Raw genomic sequence first — 22,201 nt, 5'->3', positions numbered from 1 at the left:
GACATGAAATTCTCTTGGTTTCCTTTCCTCACGGATAAATCCTCCTTCTCTATTCTACAGTTCAATATTGAACTGTCCTAGAACTCAGGACTTAGCCCCCCTCTGTATACACCCTCCTGTGGTGATCCCATCCTGGCTTTAAGTATTATTCTTTATGTTAACAACTTCCAAATACATAGCTTCCCAAGTTCAGACTTGCATATCCAAGTATTTTCAATTGTACATCTAACAGATATCTCAAACTCAAAACAGCTAAAACCTGAACTCTCTTTTAACCCTAAATCTGCCTCCCCCACAAGCTACCATCTCAGCTGAATGCAAATCCATCATGATTTCAGTCCCCAAACACTGGAGTTGATTTGGACTCCTATCTTTCTTTCACGTCCTCCATTCAATTCATCAGGAAATCCTAATGGCTCTACTTTTAGAATACATATAGGGCCCAACCAGTTCACAGCACTTCTACTGCTACTACCCTGATCCCTGATCTGAAGCACTGCCCCCTCTCACCTACATAACTACAACAGCTTCATAACAAGTCTCTCTGTTTCCATCCTTAGAGCTCTATAATCTGTTCTCAGCAAAAATCCATTTTCTGGGTCATTAACAAAGCTCTTTAAAATTCTTTGAGGGTCTACTGTGTACCAGTCAGAATAATCCTTTCACAATATGTCAGATCATGCCACATCTTCCCCCAAATCCTCCAATGCTTCTTTTCACTTATGGTTAAAATCAAAGTTGTTACAATTACCTCAACAAACCCATTACCTCTCTGATCTTATCTAACTATTCTCTCCCTTCAACCATTCCAGTCATATTGGCTTCCTCACTGTTCCACAAACACCAAGGCACCCTCTTGCCTTTGCATTGGCTGTTCCCTCCACCTGGAAGTTCTTCCTTGAGGACTCTGTTGTCTCCCCCACCTCCAAGTCTTTGTAAATGTCTAACCTCCTCAATGAGGCCTATTAGCTGACCCTACAGAATTCTGAATATAGTTTTTTCCCTGCTCTCTATGAACCATTTTTCTTTTGTCCTTTGCAGTTATCACCTTCTATCTCTATGATGTGCTTATTTATAATGCTTACTATTTGTTTCCCTGTACTCCTTTTAAAATATAAACTCCATGAGGCCTGAGAGCACTGTTTTGCTCACTGAGGTATCCCAAGCACCTACAACAATGCCTGCCACATAAGAGATGTACGATATACATTTACTGAGTGAATTTCACTCTTATTAATAATGGCCATATGAGGAAAGTGTTATATAGTCTCATCCTATTTAGTAGATGGAAAAGTTGTAAGATTAGGGGCGGGGAGAGTAAAGAAGACTAAGTTTTTTGTCCAAGATCATCATGCCATTGTCAAGTTGCAAAGATGGAATGTAAACCAGTATCTGTGAACTTTCCAAATACCAGGGCAGTAAATAATTTAACAAACCATTTAAAAAAAAAATCCCCCAAATATATAGTTACGCAAAATTTCTTTTAACGTTAAATATATTTATTGTTCACTATATCCTTATAAAAGTCTTTTAATTTAAAAATATTGTTTACTTTTCTTCACTGTTGGGCAAGTTGACCTGTATTAGCCCTTAACAGAGGAGAAGAATCAAACTTTATGAGGCTTTAATATAAAAGTAAATTCTGTTCTGTCTAAATCACATTCTCTGGGTTTTTAAGACCTTTTATTAAGTAGACAAGACACTGCTTCTTTTTTCCTGATTGTGATTCAATTCTCTGTTTATATCATTGTTAAATTTAGGAAAAGGTTTAAGACAGGATATTTTCAGCTGAGAAATGATAAACCTTTAAGAAACAAACTTACACATGGAAGGGTTCTGTGATGGTTAATTTCATGTGTCAAGTGGTTAGCCCACAATACTCAAATATTTAGTCAAACATTATTTTAGATCTTTCTGTAAAGGTATTTTTTAGATGAGAGTAACATTTAAATCAATAGACTTTCAGTACAGCCAATTACCCTCAATAATGTGGTAAGCCACATCTTTTTTTATGTTATTTTTTTATTTTTGAGAGACAGAGTGACAGAGCACAAATGGGGGAGGGGCAGAGAGAGAGGGAGACACAGAATCTGAAGCAGGTTTCAGCCTCTGAGCTGTCAGCACAGAGCCTGACGTGGGGCTTGAACTCACAGACCATGACCTGAGCCGAAGTCAGATGCTTAATTCACTGAGCCACCCAGGTATCCCGTGGCGAGCCACATCTAATCAGCCAAAGGACTTAATAAAATCTGACCTCCCTTCAGCAAGAAGGAATTCTGTCAGCAGACTATCTTTGGACTTGAACTGCAACTCTCCCCTGAATCTCCAGTCTGCCAGCCTACCCCATCAGATTTTGGACTCATCAAGTCTCCACAATCATGTGAGCCAATTCCTTAAAATAAAATAAACCCTTCTTTCTCTCTCTCCTTCTCTTTCTATATATATCCTGTTTGTACTATATCTCTGAAGACGTCCAATACAGGTTCACAAACAAAACTGTTTCTTCGTTCAAGAATTATTGGTGCATTAAAAACACTCAGGAACCTATGAGTCAGACCAGTGTAAATTATCTAGTGTTTTCCTATCAATAAAACACTAAAAGTGCTATTTGCAAGGTTGAAACAAACAAACAAACAAACAAAGATCTGGGATACAATGCCATTATTGACCCTCGAGAGTTGGGATATCTGCTTTACCACACAGTAAAAATATATCACATACTAATAATAATTCTAGAGATGCAAGTTTTTTTCTTTTTGGCCCAAGGAATCTTTAGTTCAAAAGAAACCATTCTTAGAATCCACCAATGTTAAAGTCATTAAAGAAGAGGTAGCTTGATATAAACAAGGTTAGGAAACTTTTCCAGTCCTTCTCCTAAAAAAATAAGAAGTCTCTGAGGGAAGCTGAGGTACCATGAGGTGTTACAGAACTAAGTCTGAAAACCCATCTAACTGCCTTGTCCCCAGTAAGTTCTGTGTTTCCACCACCGCCATCCATTTTACAGAAAAAGAGATTAAATGATTTGGCCAAGCCTGCAAAATTAGCTAGTAGCCAAACTGAGGCCTTCTAACTTTGCCCTTTATTATTCTGACTATAGATGAAAATTTTTTAAACATTAAAAGCTATCTTTCTAAAGTGTGCAAAATACTTTACCTGCACAATGTAGCAGGTTACCAGAAGAAAAAGAACAAACCCAAAATAGAACCTTGTAGTAGGGTTCATATTGGCACATATGCTTCTCTGCCACCACTCCTGCTGACTTAATCACTCCTATGAGGAGAGGAAGAATATGAGCCTTCATTTGCCTGTAATATTGGCTCTATATTAATGATGGAAGTAGATTCTGTCCAGCACTCACAGAACAGCAAATTAGAGCAATGAAATATAAATTAAATTTTAATTATTCATTTCTAGACAATACATCTTTGGTAAAAGCTGCCCTTGAAAAAGGACATAAAAATATTTATATGCGACTTTGCGAAAAATGACATTTTTACTTTGAAACAGAAATATGAGCAGTTCAATGGACATGAATGGACAAACAGGGTTATCTTCTCTCTTTACTGACAGAGCAGTAAACATTAAACGGCTTATTCCAAGTTACACAGAAAAATGGCAGTGTCAAGATATCATCTAAGGTTCTAACTCTATTAGAGTGTGAACCCTAGAAGGGCAGAGACTCTTTTGAATCCCCTGTTGCCAGCACAAGGCACAGGACCATGCACATCACTGGGGCTGATGCTTCTATCAGAGCACATGCTCTGAACAAGCATCAGGAGAACTAATGTATTTAATGAAGGGGCAAAATGATAAATGGATAGCAGCTCCCTTTCAGATCACAAACAAGGCTATAGTGTAACGAAGACTAAGAATGAAAGAGTTACAACAAAATACTCAACCACAGACTACGAGTCAACAGCACAGACTGACGTTGCCAATCTTTCAGACGACCATCTCCACTTTAACCTTCCCACTACTTGAAGAATCGCAGTAGTCGGCATCACCCAGTCCCATTTTCCGATCATTGACTTTTATATTCCTGATCACAAATCTTGAGGAACTCTATTAAAAAAACTTGCAGCTTCTCCCACAAGTGATCAAAATCATACAAACCTCTGTCAGTTGTTTCAATTGGCCTTTATTTTCACTCAATTCTTCTAATAGGTCATTCTTTTTCATTTGCAGTTCAGAGATTTCCTTTCTTAATGGATTTACTAGTTCATAGAACCGAATCTTTAAAAACAAAAAATCAAGTTAATAAGCCATTTTAGAATCCAAGTTACCATTGAAATTAGCTAATTTATAGTACCCTCAATTATCAGTAATAAAAACATGAAAGTAACAAAAGGAAAAGTGTTAAAAAGTTTCAGAATATATACCCGTACAATAAACATTTGTTTGTACAAAACAGAAACAAGACCGTTGTTAACTGACTTTGACCACTAACATTAAGCATTGATGTCCGATTCAGTTTCCTCAAAGTCTAGATTATCTGTAATTCTCCATCCCTGGCACAGTCTCTCTTCTCCTCTATCTATACTCCACTTACTACTTATTCTCTATTTCCCACCACTGCTCATTCCACATTATCTGCTTATTACTTCCTGAACACATTATGTGTCTGAGTTTTGCCCTTATTTCCTCTGATAGAGGAATTTTTTCCCACATACAAATGCATAGCTCATGCTTTCACTCCTTTCAGGTCTCTGATCAAATGTCACCCTATCAGTAAACCCTCCCTAATCCTCCTAACCTGATTTAAAATAGTATCCCCACCCAGGGGTGCCTGAGTGGCGCAGTCGGTTAAAGCATCCGACTTTAGCTGGGTCACAATCTCGCGGTCCGTGAGTTCGAGCCCCGCGTCGGGCTCTGGGCTGATGGCTCAGAGCCTGGAGCCTGTTTCCGATTCTGTGTCTCCCTCTCTCTCTGCCCCTCCTCCGTTCATGCTCTGTCTCTCTCTGTCCCAAAAATAAATAAACGTTGAAAAAAAAAATTAAAAAAAAAAGAAAACAAAAAAAGAAAAAAAAATAGTATCCCCACCTGGTGGCAGTTTCTATTCTCACCCCTGCTCTTTTCTCCATAGCATTTATGACAAACATTCTACGTATTAACTTTTAATTTATCGTCTATAATGCTCCACTCCTATAGGCAGGAATTTTTGCCTAGTTTGTACATTGCTCTATCTTTATTGCCTAAACAAATGGTGAGCCTACATCCTAGGCTCTTGGGGAAGCTCTACTGCTACCACTGCAGTGTAAGCGATAATCAGGATGAATCAGGGGGTATCTTTCATATCACTACTTCCATTCAGTTCAGATCTCTCTTCTCACTCATAATTCTCAGGGGAATTTGTCTGACCTAATCTAGTAAAGTGTTCCATCTGACAAATTCCTATGAAGTTAAGAAGCCATGAGCACATTTGGAAAGGGTAATTATGCCTATTTATTATATAGGCATGCAATCTGAAATTCCTTACTATATTGCTGTATTGCAAGAGTACCACATCTGGCAAGAAGCAAGTCCTAAGGTTAGTCCTCAACACAATGAATCTGTGTATAACTAACTAGTTAAGATAATACCGTCTGTGAAAACAAAAGATAACAAAGAACATTAACAAACCAGGGAACAAAATTATGTATAACTGCTATCAGTGGGATACTTGATACTTAATATGGAAAAAGCCTCAACGACAGCACTTGAGACATCTGTCTTAGATAGTACACTTTGGACAGAAAAAAAATTTATTTGAGCTATATAAATTAAAAGATGGACAGAAAAGTAACACTTCTTTTTAGAAGAAATCATTAATCTGGAAACCTTATGCAAATGAGAACCAAGGGTAGCAATCACTACTCCTGCAAAAATGATACTACATTCTAAGCACAGTGCTAAGCATTTTACATACATATTCACAGTGAATCTTCACAATGACCTCAACAGAAAGGCACTATTAATATTACAAACCCTTTTACATATGAAAAAGTTCAAGCCTCTAAGGGTGAAATAACATGCATAGATCACAAACCAGAGGTTTTCGATGTGTGGTTTAGGAGCCCCTGGTAACCACTCTGCCACTTTGAGACCCTTTCAGGGAATTGATGAAAGATGAATGAAAGATGAAAACTATTTTTCTGGTTATACTAAGATTTTTTTTTTGCCTGTTTTACTCTTGTTCTCTTATGCTTGTTCAGTGATGTTTGCCAGTGGCTATCTAATGTGTGATGAGATCATCGCCTTTAAGGCTAATGGAATATGTGCTTATGTATTCCTGTGTTTTGAAAATGTCTCAGGTTAATTTCCACTATGGTAAACACTAATAGATATAACCCGTATAAACAAAAGTTCCTTGGGGTCTTCAGTAATTTTGAGAGTGTAAAGGGATACTGACATTAAAAAATTTGAGACTACTGCCATAGATGAATCCTATGTGTAGATTTGTGTAACCAACACTGTAAGAGATCCTGAACTATCCCTACCCCCTGGCAACCACTAATCTGTTATCTCTATAATTTTGCATTTTGAGAACATTATAAACTACCAGTTTATGATAAAATGACTCATTTCCATGGACTATGCAGCTATAAACTTCATAGCCCTATTTATTCTTGACCTTGGAGGTCAATGGTCAAGACCCTTTAAAATTTGGTGATCTGAACATCATTCACCATTTTCAGAGCAGGGCCATAAAATAATAAAATTATTAATTGGTACTTCGAAGGTTATGGCTATTACATAAATGGCATATTTTAATTTGAAAATATATGCAGTATTTTTGGGGGGCGCCCGGGTGGCTCAGTCGGTTAAGTCTCCCACTTCGGCTCAGGTCATGATCTCATAGTTCTTGAGTTTGAGACCCACAAGCACAGAGCACAGAGATGACAGTTGGAGCCTGGAGCCTGCTTCCAGTTCAGTGTCTCCCTCTCTCTCTGCGCCTCCACTGCTCACGCTCTCTCTCTCTCAAAAATAAATAAACATTAAAAAAAATTTTTTTAAAATACATGCAGTGTTTTTTAAAAAAAGTGATACAACACACTTACAGATACGTATTCAGGAATAGAAAGCTGATCTTCAGGAAAACCTTTTAGTTTCATATATTGCTCCTCTGTCAACTCAAAGTCACGCAGATTTCGACGAATATCTCCCGCCTTCTCCCTTAGCTGAGTATTTGTCTCTTCTAGTTGTTTCTGTCTCAATAAAATCGTTTCCATTTCTTGTTTCATTAGTTCTTGATATTTTCTAAATTAGGAAAGAGTTGATGGCAAGCTTAAAAAAATCTTTGAGATTCAATTTTCTCAAAGATACCTTTTTATAGTAACATAAAATTAGGAAATGAGAAGCTCTGTAGTATTTTTAGCTCCAGCTAAATGCTTATTTACTTCACTAGTTAAACATGAAGACAATTCTATACTCATTACTAAATGTGTAGCCACATAAATTGTTAAATAGAAAATTGATATTCTTAAAAAATAATTTTCAAAATCAAATTATACATTTACTCTGCTTAAAGTTTTAGTTTTATACATCTGTTTTGGACCCTACTCAATAAAATAATTTTCATTTCTTTTTCTCTAGGTATTCTAAGGTATACCTCTTAAAGATGGCAACGCTGAACCACCATAAAGTATTCATTCAACCCATGAACTAATGAAAACAGTAATCTGTACATAATCATTCTCAAAGAACACATGTAGAAAACATTGCTATCGTTAGTTGCCTATTCCGAAGGTTTTAAGTAGGAAGGGACAATTGATTCTTTCCCCTTCCTACTGTATCACACCCATCAATATACACACATGCTGTTATTATTACTCCTATCCCCCCAAAAAATGAATTGAGACCCCATTTCACTGCCTCCTTTGTTTGGACTTCCATGGAGCAAAACTGCTCACAAGTTGTCTATACTCACTGTCTCTGACGCCCTTCTTTTTAAACCCATGCCAATTAGGTTCTCATCCTTCCTACGGAAATCTCAAGGTCACTAATGACATCCAGATTGCTAATGATCAATTCCCAGTTCTTTTCATCTATGACCTAATGATGATTTGACACACTGCTCTCTCCTTCCTTTATACACACTCTCTTCGCCTGGCTTTCAAGTCACTTCACTTTTGTCATTTTTCTCTGGTATTTGCTCCTTCTCCTTTTCTGGTTTGTCTTCATGTTTGGAGTATTTGGCCCTCTTCTCCGTCTATATTCACTACCTTGAGGAATTCATCTAGTCTTATGACTTAAATGTTACCGTCCATATCCTAATGACTTCCAGATATATAGCTCTAGACCAAACTCTTCTATTTACCTACACATGGACTTCTAATAAGACAACGTTAACCGAACACATCCTAAACTGAACTCCTGCTCTTTGCTCACAAACCTATTCCACTGTGGTTTCCCCATCTTAGTTGACAGCAATTCCACCCTTCATTTATTCAAACCAAAATATTGGCACAATCCTTGACTCCTTATTTTTCTCTTAACCACATGTAATTCATTAGGACATCCTATCAGCTCTACCTTCAAAATACATTAAAAATCCAACCACTTTTTACCAACATCAGCTATCAAGAGGATTATTGCAGCAGCCTCTCAATTGCCCTCTCAGCATCATTTAATCTGAAAAATGCCTCAAGAATTTGAGTAGAAGCCCTAACACTGAATGCAGTGGTTCCCAACGTATTGTCCCCAGACCTACAGCATCAGTATCACCCAAGAACATGATAGAAATACAGGTTCTCAGGGCTCACTCAAATTAGAACATCAGAGGGTGGGGACTAACAGTCCTTCCTAACAAGCTCTCTACACAGTTCTGATGCATACCAAAGTTTCAGAACCACTGATTTAACGTGATACTGCCTAGTAACCGGTCAGATAATTTTTAAAAGTATCAGTTAATGAAATCTTTTAATTTTTTTTAATGTTTATTTATTTTTGAGAGAGAGAGAGAGAGAGAGAGAGAGCGAGAAAGCAGGGAAGGGGCAGAGAGAGAGGGAGACACAGAATCCAAAGCAAGCTCCAGGCTCTGAGGTGTCAGCCCAGAGCCTGACACGGGGCTCAAATTCAAAAACTTTGAGATCATGACCTGAGCTGAAGTCAGATGCTTAACTGACTGAGCTACCCAGGCACCCCAATAATGAAATCTTAAAGAAAGAAAAGTACTTTATACAGTTACTTCTTTTTTTTAAATTTTATTTATTTAAATAATCTCTACACCCAATGTGAGGCTCAAACTCACGACCCTGAGATCAAGAGTCACACGCTCTTATGACTGAGCCAGCCAGGCGCCCCTACACATTCACTTCTAGTTAAACACAGAAAACAGCATTTACTCGCCAAATTTTCTACGTAGGCTTCAAATTTTTTTAAATATAAAGGTATGCTTTGTTTTTGTGAAAATCATTGTTCATGATTGCCAAATTCAATTTCTTTAAATTTTTTTTTTAACGTTTATTTATTTTTGACAGACAGAGAGACAGCATGAGCGGGGAGGGGCAGAGAGAGAGGGAGACACAGAATCTGAAGCAGGCTCCAGGCTCTGAGCTGTCAGCACAGAGCCCGACGCGGGGCTCGAACTCACAGACCACGAGATCATGACCTGAGCCGAAGTCGGGACGTTCAACCGACTGAGCCACCCAGGCGCCCCTGCCAAGTTCAATTTCTTTACCTTAAAAGACACTTGGTAAGAAATCTGAGAGGATGCTTTTTATGGATTTGATTTTTGTTCCCAACTTTTAAATCTGTCTTGCTTTTATTTACTTTGATGATTATTTTTTAAAATTACTCACTTTTATTAATTGTCCCAAAGAATTCCTATAGTTTACACAGAAACAGCATATCTTTCACTGGTTACATCATTCTTAATTAAATTATATAACTGTAGTAAGTACAACCATCATAGGCATATTTGATGGTAAACACAATGGACTCTTGGTAAGTAAGTACACAACTGAGCTGGGAGAAAGTATGTAGGCAAAACAGAAGATAATTTAAACTTGGCAGAGTTAAATGGGCCACAAGAATTAGTGTGTTTTACAGAGAAAATGAAGAAAGGTTAATCCAGAAAGCATATTAAGTGGTGCGGAGTTTACAGAACTTCCATTGTCATTTACGGCTCACTTACATCAGCACAGTTTGTTGAATGAACGTTGAATTTTGACTTTTTGTATTTTGTGTATTGTATCATATCAAATAACCTACTTTTTTTTGGTTGGCCTGGATGTAAAAATTCTTACCATTACTGACTTAAAATTTCTTTCTTTATTTTAGCTTGCAATCACATGCACGAACAGGTAATGAAATTACTTTTAACGGCTAAATAGGCATTGCTGCTTTTTAAAAACTTTCTTACCTGGCATCCTTCTGTTGAAAAGTCAATTGATTGTCTAATCTCAATGTCAGTAGCTGCTTCTGGTGACGAGCATCATTAAGTTTCTCCTCTAATTCTTCAATCTTCATAAAAAAGAAAGAGGTAAATTACATGGTCAACTTTCAAATTTATCATTAAGAAATGTTTGAAAAATACTAAACGTAAAAAAAAAAAAGGCTAAAGATGAATAGAGGTTCCTTTGCAATGGTTGTGTCAACAAATTACAGTCTGTTCATACAAATGGTTTTGAAACTGTGGTTTAAACTGCTGCCACATAAAAGTTTTTTTTGCCAGGCTGTCCTCTAGTTCTGGTTTATTGAGGTCACTGGCTTGAGCCTCTGGGAAAGCTCTTTAATTGAATCCTTTGGCATGTGCCTATTTTCCTATTACCCTTCTCATGTCTGCCTGTAACATGGATAGAGTGCCGGAGGTAGATCAGGCATCTGTGAAAACTACATGCTTAAAACAGCTGCAAAAACGTTAATAGGAACCTGCGCTCCTAACAATATCAAGGGATAACCATACCAAGCCTAAACTACCTATTTTCAGATTCCTGTTAAAACAGAGAAACAAAATTCTTATCCTGTGTAAGCTACTGTTTCCACAGTTCTGGTCTAGGCAGATACCATTTTCTAAATCTCTGGTACTAACAGCTGAACTTAATCCCTAAAACACTGGACAGCTGATCCAAACTTTTTCCACAGCAAAATACCTATATCATGACATTTGACCTTTCAGGATTACTTGAATGCTTCCAATGACAGGAAGCTCAGTAACTTCAATCAGGCCATTTAAATGTTAATAGCAAAAACAGGTTTACAGTCAGCAGAAATCTGCCTTTCCTGTGACTTCTATTATCAGGGAGTGATAATCTGATGAGGGAAATTTTTTGTAATGCTAAATAATGAGATGTTCATCTCATAACCCCAATGCTCAATGTATTGGTAAACTTTAGAGAATAAATAAGTGGCTAAAAATTCTGTTCCTTCAGACTCTAACTTCTTCACAAATTACATCTCTGAAACTGGAATGCATTTTACAATCTCTAGCACGTAACAATTTAACTTGGCAGTTCTTAATCTCAGTGATACAAGTAAGGGTTCACTTTACAATCAAGTTGCCTTGGATTTGATGAATTACAGAAGTGTAATTCTTCTACCGTATAGTATTTTTCCATATATTTGACAGCAAACATCTTACTCCCAAAGGGTCTGTAAGCAAAACAACCCTACTGCTCATGGACAAAAGAGCATGGTAATGTAGTGGAGGCAGCTATTCTGGAGAGTAATTTGACAGTACGCTCAGTTTAATTAAGTCTACATATACCCTGTGAGCCGGAAATTCTACTCCTGAGTATACATGCCAAAGAAATGGTCACACAGGTCCAGAAGAGAAATGTCTATAGAAGGCCATGTTGCATGTGGTGGCAAAGAGCTGGGCGGCATCCTAAGTGCCTATCACTGTGGTAGTGGATGGATAGATTGGTAGACACACACAGAGATAATTATGTTGAAGTTAGAAGCAGAAGACTAGATATACCATAGTAACAATTACGATTTCAAAAGCAGCACTGAGTTGGGAAAAAAAATAAAAACTATGGAAGAGATAAACTCTAAAGCAAAACATGCAATTTACATTTACGTAAAGGAAAAAAACAAGAAAAATACCCATTTTCAAGAACAAATGTTAAAAAAAAACCCATTAAAACGGTTGAATAGAGAAGGGAAATGAGCCATGGGAATAAAAAAAGTACACAAAATAAAAAGTGGCCTTGGGGCGCCTGGGTGACTCAGTCTGTTAAGCATCCTACTCCTGAGCTGGGCTCAGGTCTGATCTCACAGTTCGTGGGATGGAGCTCCATGTCGGGCTCTGTGCTGATAGTGTGCTGACTGAATGCATCCCTGCTTGGGATTCTCTCTCTCCCTCTCTGTCACTCCTGCGTGAGCATGTGCTCTTTCTCGCTCTCTCAAAATAAATTAAGTAAATATTGAAGAAAAATAAATGGCCTTGGCAAGGATCAGTGATGATTAGGTGACATAAACTCAGGAATATGCTAATCCGGTTTTCTACATTTGCGGTCCAACTGGAAAACCACAACAATAAAAACTGTACTAAGCACTTCGTGGTACAAAAATAATATAGTGCTGAATAAGTATAGCGGCTATAGTTACTTATTTTACTGCAGATATCATGAGCTATGTACATTGATTAATTGAATCTTCCCAAAAACTCCATGAAGTAAATACTACTATTTTTCTTATTTTACAAAAAATAAGAGAATAACAAAGTTAAGGGATCTGCCCAAGGGCAGACAGAAACAGATAGACAACAGGAAACAATCAACAATAGGAAACTATTGTAACAGAAAACCACTGGACACATTGGTAAAATACCAAGTGACCTAGTCTAGACCAAGTCACCTAAGTAGGTGACTGTACAGACAACCTAAGAACATGTTAGGAGATTCACTAAGAGTATGGGCTTTAGATCTCTTGGTTTGAATCCTACCTGGCTCCATCACTTCCATCTAAATGGCCTTCATATGCTATTAACCACTTGTGATTCTGTTTTATCCAAAGTGAAATGGAGTTCAGTCCCTCATTTAAGAAACAGTTGCATACTTACGACGTGTCAGGTACTGTTTTAAGTGCTGGAGATGATGAGACACGAGACTACAAAGAAACCCCTGTTCTCATGAACCTTACAGTCCATTAAAAGAGACAGATACCAAAAAAAGTCAGGTAGCTCCTATGAATACACATATAAAGTATAGAAAATAAAATGGGTGAAAAATGAGGGTATTATTTTAGTAGACAACAGCAACAATAACTAATATTGTGTGCTTTTACCAAATATCAGAAAGTGGGCTAATTTATCATATTGATTCATTTAATGTTAAGGGGCAAGGAAGATCCTCCTAAAAGCACTTACACCTCACAGAGTTGTTGTGAGGTTTAAATGAGGTAACACATGAAAATCTCATAGAACAATGTATGGTACAGAATAAGCACTCAATAAAAGTTAGCCATTAATGTTTTTTAAAAATGTACCTAAATTACTTCTTTACTTCATGAAGATGTTGGGGTTTAGGATGCCTCATTTTCCTAGAGAGGGATGGTCAACAATTTTTTCTAGCGGCAAGATACTGAAGTATGTTGGTATAATTGGCAAGAGCTAAAATAGGAGGCTGACTTAACAGGAAAGAAAGTGTAAGTGAAACAACAAAATGGGGGCGGGTAGGAAGAGGTGGGATCAAGAGTAAAAGTGGAGAATCTACTGTTGGAAAGAAAAGATTTTTCTCAGAGACAGAAGTAGTAAGAATTAAGAAGTGTCTCCTATCTTTCTGAAATCACTGTAAATTTCTTAGAACTAGTGACAATTTTACCAGGTCTTACATAAAATACTCCATACCTATAAATAAACACACAAGAGGAAAAAAAAAAAACAAGGACTAAGACATCCCTTCTTATTTGGCAAAAACCACTTGTTAAACACTATGGTAACTGAAATTCCACTTGGTTCTAAGACACACTGACTATCATACAGAAACATATCAAAGAAACCAAATCCCCTGGACAGAGGACTATACAGACTCACTAACCTACTTATGATCTTGATTGTCCCTATCAAACTAGTTACATCAGGGTTAATTCGCAATGAAACAGAAAACAACTTGGCTGGAAAAAACACCTAAAAAGATATACCTCACACATGCTAGATTCAAAAAATTGAGTTTACAGAGGCAATTCATCCCTGCCCAACTTCAAATCATCCCCTCCTTCAGGGCTTTTTGTTCAGTACACAGCAATATAATTCACATCCTCTCTCCTTCCAGAAAGTTTTTTTTTTTTAACTATGCAAGAAAATATAACTTACTTCTTGAAATGATAAGCATATCAAGTTCAGATTACATATGCATAATTTTAATTCTTATTTATCTGCAGTTTGAAGACAATAAAGCACACAGGTAACAAAAATTACACCAAATCTTACCTTTGTAAGATAATCCACTTTCAAGTTGTCTATCATCATATTTTTCTGGGATAGTTCTATTTTCAGTAACTGAATATTATGAAGTAGTTCTTTACGTTCAATTAGTTGCTGGGTGATTTTAATTTTCCCATCTCGTTCTTCTGATGATGAAATATCGTCTGTAGGAATTGTTGTTTCTAGACTAATATCTTCAGATTCCAGAGAGCTAGAGATGTTCACCTTTTTTGATGCCTTGGAAATTTTTCGAGACATCTTTTTTATGGGTCAGTTTTCTTCTCCAGTTCTATTTCAATTTTCTGAGGGTTAAAAATATTTATTTAAATGTACTCAAACATTCTTAATGGAAAGCATAAAGAATACTAAAGAGACACTAAGAATGCCTAAGTAATTATTAGACAATCTGGAGGACCCCTCATTTAGGACAGATTAGTAAACTATGGCTCAAGTCAAACATTAAGCTCATTAAGCCTGACTATGAATTTGCGCTTGATGAATAAAAAACCCTGGTCCTGGGGGCCGGAATCTTACTTGGAGGAAACAAAGAAATCTTGGATGTAAAGGATAAAAGCCATAAGTGTGTAGTACCCAGGAACACTATCAATAAAAGGAGCACGCATTCAAGATGAGATTAGCCACTTCCGAGTTGATCGGTGGAAGGTTATGTAGAAGTAGAATTTAGAGTAGTAAAAGGGAAAAAAAACATGCAGGAATTAAGGTTGGCGAATATACCCAACATCAGAAGATAGTGGTCGTTCGGCTGGGGCCAAGCCTTTCTGAATTTGAGTAGGACTCGCCCCACCTCTCATATCCAAACACACATACGACCTTAATAATCGAGATTCCAGAGAATCCTCAAGTGTCAAAATGTGTCCGAAATTTACTCCACAATGAGGCAACACTGAAGACTTTTAAAGAATGGGAAGACAGTGAAATAAATACGTTTTAATAGACTTCCAGATAGAATAAAAACAAGAGTGTAGAAAAGAAAAATTCAAGTGTTTTAAATCGAATTTCTTACCCTTTCACAGGGTTTTAGAAATTCTCGTGTTTTAATACTAAACGACATAATAAGTTATTTACGGTACTACAGATATCAGCTTTTCTAAACTGAATGATCAGAAAAAAAGATGTATGGAGGGGAAACGGCACCCCTCCTTTCAAAGGAAAGAGGGTAAAGAAAGGCGAAATCAGAGAGAGGCAGCATCTGGGTTACAAAGGACCAGCGCCTGGGACTGCCCACACGTGCGACAGTGAAGAAAAACCAAGCCTGGCAGCCTAGGATTCCCTACCCCGCGCGGGAAAGGAAGGGCCAGCGGCGCGCTACCTCGAAAGCTTCAAATTACTCCACGTCGAAGGCTGGACCAGCCACCCACCCACCGCGTCCACTTCAAGGACCTGAAAGCGTCTCAGAACAGAAGCTCAGGTTGCAGCCCCTCAACCAGGAATCTCAGGTCGGAGACCGTTAGGACCCGTCACCAAGACAACCACTTCCGCGCCCCGAGGAGGACGGAGGAAGCGGCAGCGTACAGTCGCCGGAAATCAGACTGGTTCCACCCCGACGCGGGAAGCAACGCATGCTGGGAGCTGTGGTCCACAGGAAGGTCCCGCCTAGATCGTGGATGGAAATGGCTCCGAGATCTGCCAATCCTCCCGAGCTTCTAGTTTTTGCCCAATCCTCGCAGCCCTCAGAGAGCCAACCAATGTCAGCCTCGACGTTTTCCCGCGAGAGGTATTTACTAATAGCCTGGAGCGAGAAGGGGTGAACTTCGGGGTAAAGTACAGTCGTGCGGTAGGGCTTCTGCTTGTTACTCTTCACCGGAAGAGTGCGGTAAGGGTCGGGATTCTGCGCTGCCAGCAAGATGCTCAAGTCCAAGACTTTCTTAAAAAAGACGCGGGCAGGTGGCGTGATGAAGATCGTGCGCGAGCATTACTTGCGGGACGACATCGGCTGCGGCGCACCCGGGTGCGCGGCGTGCGGCGGTGCCCACGAGGGGCCGGTCCTCGAGCCGCAGCCCCTGGATCCGGCGAGCAGCCTGTGCCCCTGGCCGCACTACTTGCTTCCTGACACCAATGTGCTGCTGCATCAGGTGCGTCCGAGGGCGGGAGATCCGGGGTCTTTTCGGCACCACCAGGAGAAGGGGGTGTGACAGAATAGGGAAATTGAGGCCCAAGGAGGCGCGTCTTGGAAAAACGTTACCTACTTAGGGAGAGGCAGACCCTTGCCTCCTGTCCCCCAGGCCAAGGTTCTTTTCTTTGTATTGTGGGGGTTTTTTGTGTGTGGGTTTTTTTTTTTTTTTTTTTTTGAGTTCTTGGAGTCATAAGAATTTTAGGTTATTTTTCTAACTCCTGGTGTCTCTTCTGCCTTAGATTTTAAGAGTCTGGAGGCCGGGGACCTGGGCTTCTGTGGCCTCCAGCCTGCGACTCCCAGGCAGCTTGTAAGTGCCTACGAATGAAAAACCATGTGGGCCAACGTATTTATTTATTAACGGTCTTAATTCTACGAAGTTTTGTATTTAGTCTGTTTAATATGTGCTATTCTTTAATAGACCCGAAGGGTTTTCTGTAGCAAAATAGCTCCTTAGTTTAACGTATATTTAGTGTTTGTTTTTTTAAATCGACACAGTTTTATGTTTGGCAGAAACAGCTTATCAGTGAACATAGCAAAGTTTAACTTTACTTATTTTTTCATTCTTTTAAGATCGATGTTCTTGAAGACCCAGCTATCAGGAATGTAATTGTACTGCAAACAGTTCTGCAAGAAGTGAGAAATCGGAGTGCTCCTGTATATAAACGAATCCGAGATGTGACTAATAACCAGGAGAAGCATTTCTATACGTTCACTAATGAGCACCATAGGTAGGGGAAATTTTTATGTTAATTACCAGAAAACCATACAATTGGCTAAATTTGGGGAAGAGTTCCTGGCAGTAACCGTGACATTGTCAGAAAACATGTGGTAAGTTTCATACTTATGGGAGTGTTATTTGATTGTTACACAATTGTGCAGACATAATGCTCAGTGGACCTCACTAAGGTCATATAGTCATTGATTAGTTCAAACCTAGAACTAAGGTCTCTGGACTCCTAGGCTGCAGTCAGTACTTTTGTTTCCAAAACGTTTTCATTTTGAGTTGGTTTTAGCATGAGTTGAGCAATAAGAATCTTGGAAGATGATGGGGTGCCTGGGTGGTTCAGTTGGTTAAGCGGCTGACTTTGGCTCAGGTCATGATCTCGTGGTCCGCGGGTTCGAGCCCAGCATCGGGCTCTGTGCTGACAGCTCAGAGCCTGGAGCCTGCCTCGGATTCTGTGTCTCCCTCTCTCTCTGCCCCTCCCTGGCTCACGCTCAGTCTCTTCTCTCTCTCAAAAATAAAAACATTAAAAAAATTTTTTTCAAAGAATCTTAGATGAGATTTTCCTAGGTTCCTAGAATACTGTGTTATTTGATGTCAACATAGATTGATAAAATGTAAGAGTTTATGAAAGAGAGGTTTAACAATATAAAGCAGATTTATTAATGGTTTTTTAAAAGTTAAACTAATAACTTATAACTGATCACATTGAAGAAGATAAGGTTAAGAAACAGACTTCTTTGTTGTATTTCAGATTTACACCCTTTCAGCATAAGGGTGTGAAAATAAATTGCTACTTCTCCCCCCCCCCCATTTATTGTTATTTGTTTTGTTACATAAATAATCTGGGTTGACGTATAGTATACTTTTACTACATTAAGGCTTTTCAACCTTCCTTAGCACTGTTGACATTTTGGACTGAATAATTCTTTATTGTGAATAGGCTGTCTTTTACATCATAGGATGTTTAGCAGTATCTTGTGCTTCTACATGCCTGTAGTGACCCCCAGTCCCCCTCTATTCACAGAGTTGTAACAACCCAGAATGTTTCCAGACATTGTCAAATGTTCCTGGGCAGCAAAATCACCCTCAGTAGATTAGACGGTAGAATTCTGGTAATGAAATCTCATCGGAATATGCATATTTGAAAATACTTAATTTCTCAATTTTCTCTTATTTATTTATTTTTTTAAATTTATATTCAAGTTAGTTAACACACAGTGTAGTCCTGGCTTCAGGAGTAGAACCCAGTGGTTCATCTCTTACATATGACACCCAGCACTCATTCCCAGAAATGTTCTCCTTAATGCCCGTAAACCATTTAACCCACCCCTCCAGCAACCCTCAGTTTGTTCTCTGTATTTAAAATTTTCTTATGGTTTGCCTCCCTCTGTTTTTATCTTGTTTTTTTTCCTTCTATTTTTATAGCGCCAATTTAGGTATTATTCTTGTAAAAATCATTGGTAAAGCACTTGTGATCTTATTCTTAGCTTTTTGAAATTCAGAAAATTTACTTGTTTTTCAGTGCAGAAAGACCAAGTTTTTGTGGAGCATTATCATCAGATTCTTCATCAGAGGTTAGCAGTTTTTCTGCCTAAGTGCAATGAATATAGCTTAGCAATACTGGAGTTGGTGGGAAGAATCTTAGGACACTTGGGCAAATCTCATCCAAGACTCTATTGCTCAAGTCAAGCTAAAACCAATTCAGAAATTAATGATTGTGTCTAACTGATAAGCTTAAAGCATTAGCAGGGGCATTTAATGGTGAGGAATGAAGCAGTTCTAAAAACTATTAATACAAGTCTAAGATTCTAAAATTGAATCTATTACTTGTAAGTACTAAAAGTTTTGCACTAAATTTTGTTATTTAAATTTGGCTTTGAAAAGCAATTTTAAGGAAGTAAGTATGCCAACATATTTGGGAATTTAGAGTAGATAGACTAGGAAGGAATATGCAGTCATTATTTGTATGTGGTCTTTCAGTCTTCAGATAACCTCTTCCATTTTATTAACTGCTTACTGTTGGTAATTTGTATGTGTTGTGTGTTTAATGACTGTAGAATCATATGATTAGAACATCCTCTTTGTAGCTTTTGAGAATTACTGTTAATTTATACTTCAGATAATATCTTATCAAACCTGCAAAGTTTTATTATAGTTTTTACAATAAATTATTATTTCAGATCTCAACCCAAAATATAAATTCTGCTCTTGAATATTTTTTTGTGAAATAAAATTGTTTTAGCCTTCTTATAGTTTCATTAATAACATGATTGTCTTATTTTTCAAGCCATCATTGTCTTAAAAAGTATAAGGTTCTCATATATTTCCTGAGGCATGAATCTGAATGCACTCAAGAGGAAAATACATACCATGGACTTTTAAGTTTAGCATATATGTCCTAAGACTTTATATATTATTTCTATTGGTTTTCATTTACTTCATTTTCTCCTTTGTATTTAGAGAAACTTACGTAGAACAGGAACAGGGAGAAAATGCTAATGACAGAAATGATAGAGCTATTCGAGTAGCAGCAAAATGGTACAATGAACATTTGAAGAAAATGTCAGCAGAGAATCACCTGCAAGTTATTTTCATAACAAATGACAAGAAAAACAAAGAAAAAGCCATAGAAGAAGGAATACCAGCTTTCACTTGTAAGTCTAAATGTAGAAACTGTTAATTTTTTTTTTTTAGTTTATCTTTTTGTTTTTTGTTTTTTTTAAATTTTTTTTAATGTTTATTTTTGAGAGAGAGAGAGAGAGAGAGAGAGAGACAGAGTGTGAGCAGGGGAGGGGCGGAGAGAGAGAGGGAGACACAATCCAAAGCAGGCTCCAGGCTCTGAGCTGTCAGCACAGAGCCTGACGTGGGACTCGAACTCACAAACTGCAAGATCTTGACCTGAGCCGAAGTCAGACGCTTAACTGACTGAGCCACCCAGGCGCCTCTCATCATTTGGTTTTGAGAGAGGGAGAGCACATGCCAGTGGAGGAAGGGCAGAGAGAGAGGGAGACCCCAAGCAGGCTCAGCACTGTCAGTGCAGAGAGTCCAATGCAGAGCTCAAACCCACAAACTGTGAGATCATGACCTGAGCTGAAATCGAGTGAGACACGTAACCAGCTGAGCCAGTCAGATGCCCTGAAGCTGTTAATTTTTATAGGCATTTGCAAATATGAACTACCATCAGACCCTTGGTCAGATGGTCACTTGAATATTTAATATTTTCATGTTTCTATATAACTTCATGTGATATTTTGCATTTTTAAATTTCTCAGCATTTCTCAGCCAAGTAAATTGTGGTGGCCAGTGGCTGGTAACTTTCCCCATCACCCTTTGTACTTGGTTTTGCAATAAAAACTCATAGATGTGCTTAACCTGATATTTCTGCTTAGACATGACCATATCAACAGATGCAGGTTTAAAAAAGAATTGATGTAATATAAACAACATTATTCATGTTTTCTTATCTAAAAAAAATCACTTGATTTTACTGAGAGCAACAAAACTTACTTTTCAGGTGAAGAATATGTAAAGAGCCTAACTGCTAACCCAGAACTCATAGATCGTCTTGCTTGTTTGTCTGAAGAAGGGGTAAGTTTGAGTTTGTTTTATTTTGTTTTTGAAAAGTGAAAGTATTAAAATGGCCACTTTGGGATATTAGATTTACAGTTAAACAAATTTAAAAATTGGAATATCAGTAGGTAAGCTGGAATTCATTAGAAGCTGGGTTATAAACAAGAGTGACTATAATAGGCTTATTAAAATAACATAAAAAAATTTTTTTTAATGTTTGTTATTTCTGAGAGGGAAAGAGAGAGCGGGGGAGGAGCAGAGAGAGAGAGGGAGACAGAGGATCCAAAGCAGGCTCTGTGCTAACAGCAGAGAGCCTGATGGGGGCTCGAACTCACGAACCTTGAGATCATGACCTGAGCCGAAGTCTGATGCCCAACCAACTGAGCCACCCAAATGCCCCCGAAAATGCCATTCTTAAAGAAAGACTTTCTAAACTAGCACTGTTCATTAATACACTCTCAGCAACCTGAGTAGGACCTGTCACATGGTGGCACCATTAGAATGAATGGATAAAGGAATCCATAGCTGGTTTGTGAATAAGGCATAAGTATTTGACCAATAAGGAAGTAGTGTGCAGTGCAGACAGAGAGCATAAAGCTGTAGCATTAGTCCTGAAGGAAGAAGGGAAGGAACCGTAAGAGATAGCACAGGAAGGGTAGGGGCCATCTAACGAAGGTCTAGAATTTATTCTGTAGGTCAGTAATTTTTAAACTATCTTATTCTAAAGGACTGCTATGAAGAGAAACATAGCAGATAGGATTCTGGGCTTCCTACCTCATAAAGGCAGGCTGAAAGAAATTAAGAGTATATGAGAGTGTGCCTGGGAGGAATGGGGGAGAATGGTCAGAAATGTTATTCATTGGAAAGACCATTCTGATTCCAATTTGTAAGATGATGCATTGTATCAAGGGCAAAGTTAGAGGCAGAAAGAGGAATAAAGGGATTCCGACAATAGTGGGATATGGGAGAGCATGCTGAGTGAATCAGTGAACCTCATGGGCACTCACTTCCTTATATGTAAGGTAGATTTAGCAATGACTTCGTAGCATGGTTATAAGAGTCAAGTGAAATAACAGTATTAATAAAATTCTTATTTCACTGCATGGCACACAGCTACGGTAAATGTAAATGGCAGCTATTGTTATTATAGAAACAGATTTTATGTGATAGGACATTAGACAGACATCCAGTCTTTCCTTCACCCTGCTTATCTTCAATCATGATTATTTTACAAAACTAAAAGGAAGTGAGAAAATAAAAGGTGGGCTTGATTTTTTTTTTTTAGAATATAGATTCAGAGACTGCTCTAACAGGTAGCCACTAGTTGCATCTGGCTGTTTAAGTTTAATTCAGATTTAAATCAGTTTAAATCTCAGTTGCATTACTCACCTTAGAAGTGCTCACACTTGTGTCCCATGGCTACCAT

General features: G+C 38.1%; 2 protein-coding genes across 10 annotated transcripts in view; one reads left to right on the top strand and one right to left on the bottom strand.

Annotated features, from left to right (window-relative positions):
* Window positions 1–15,901, bottom strand: part of PIBF1 (progesterone immunomodulatory binding factor 1) — a 204,126-nt gene extending 188,225 nt beyond the window's left edge. For 4 of the 7 annotated variants that reach the window (XR_008295913.1, XR_008295914.1, XM_015083072.3 and 1 more), the window contains exons 1-5: window positions 15,678–15,897; window positions 14,354–14,649; window positions 10,343–10,443; window positions 7,038–7,236; window positions 4,114–4,233 (exon numbers count right to left, since the gene is read on the bottom strand). Coding sequence is in view for 4 of the 7 variants with exons in the window: in XM_015083072.3 (XP_014938558.2) it covers window positions 4,114–4,233; window positions 7,038–7,236; window positions 10,343–10,443; window positions 14,354–14,605 (672 nt within the window). In the remaining 3 variants the exon portion in view is untranslated. Of the gene's footprint in view, window positions 1–4,113; window positions 4,234–7,037; window positions 7,237–10,342; window positions 10,444–14,353; window positions 14,650–15,642 lie in introns of all 7 variants that reach the window. The other 3 variants (XR_003422189.2, XM_015083074.3, XM_053216385.1) reach the window with 3 other exon arrangements.
* A 208-nt stretch (window positions 15,902–16,109) lies between these two features.
* Window positions 16,110–22,201, top strand: part of DIS3 (DIS3 homolog, exosome endoribonuclease and 3'-5' exoribonuclease) — a 28,295-nt gene continuing 22,203 nt past the window's right edge. The window contains exons 1-5 of one of the 3 annotated variants that reach the window (XM_027064986.2): window positions 16,349–16,440; window positions 16,721–16,788; window positions 17,052–17,209; window positions 19,666–19,859; window positions 20,720–20,793. In XM_027064986.2, coding sequence (XP_026920787.1) covers window positions 19,766–19,859; window positions 20,720–20,793 — 168 coding nt within the window. In that variant the 5' untranslated portion in view covers window positions 16,349–16,440; window positions 16,721–16,788; window positions 17,052–17,209; window positions 19,666–19,765. Of the gene's footprint in view, window positions 16,441–16,720; window positions 16,789–17,051; window positions 17,210–19,665; window positions 19,860–20,719; window positions 20,794–22,201 lie in introns of all 3 variants that reach the window. The other 2 variants (XM_027064987.2, XM_027064985.2) reach the window with 2 other exon arrangements.

Source organism: Acinonyx jubatus, chromosome A1, assembly GCF_027475565.1.
Source record: "Acinonyx jubatus isolate Ajub_Pintada_27869175 chromosome A1, VMU_Ajub_asm_v1.0, whole genome shotgun sequence".
Lineage (NCBI taxonomy): Eukaryota > Metazoa > Chordata > Mammalia > Carnivora > Felidae > Acinonyx > Acinonyx jubatus.
Note: the sequence above shows the minus strand (reverse complement) of the source record. Positions and strands in the feature narration are given on the sequence as shown.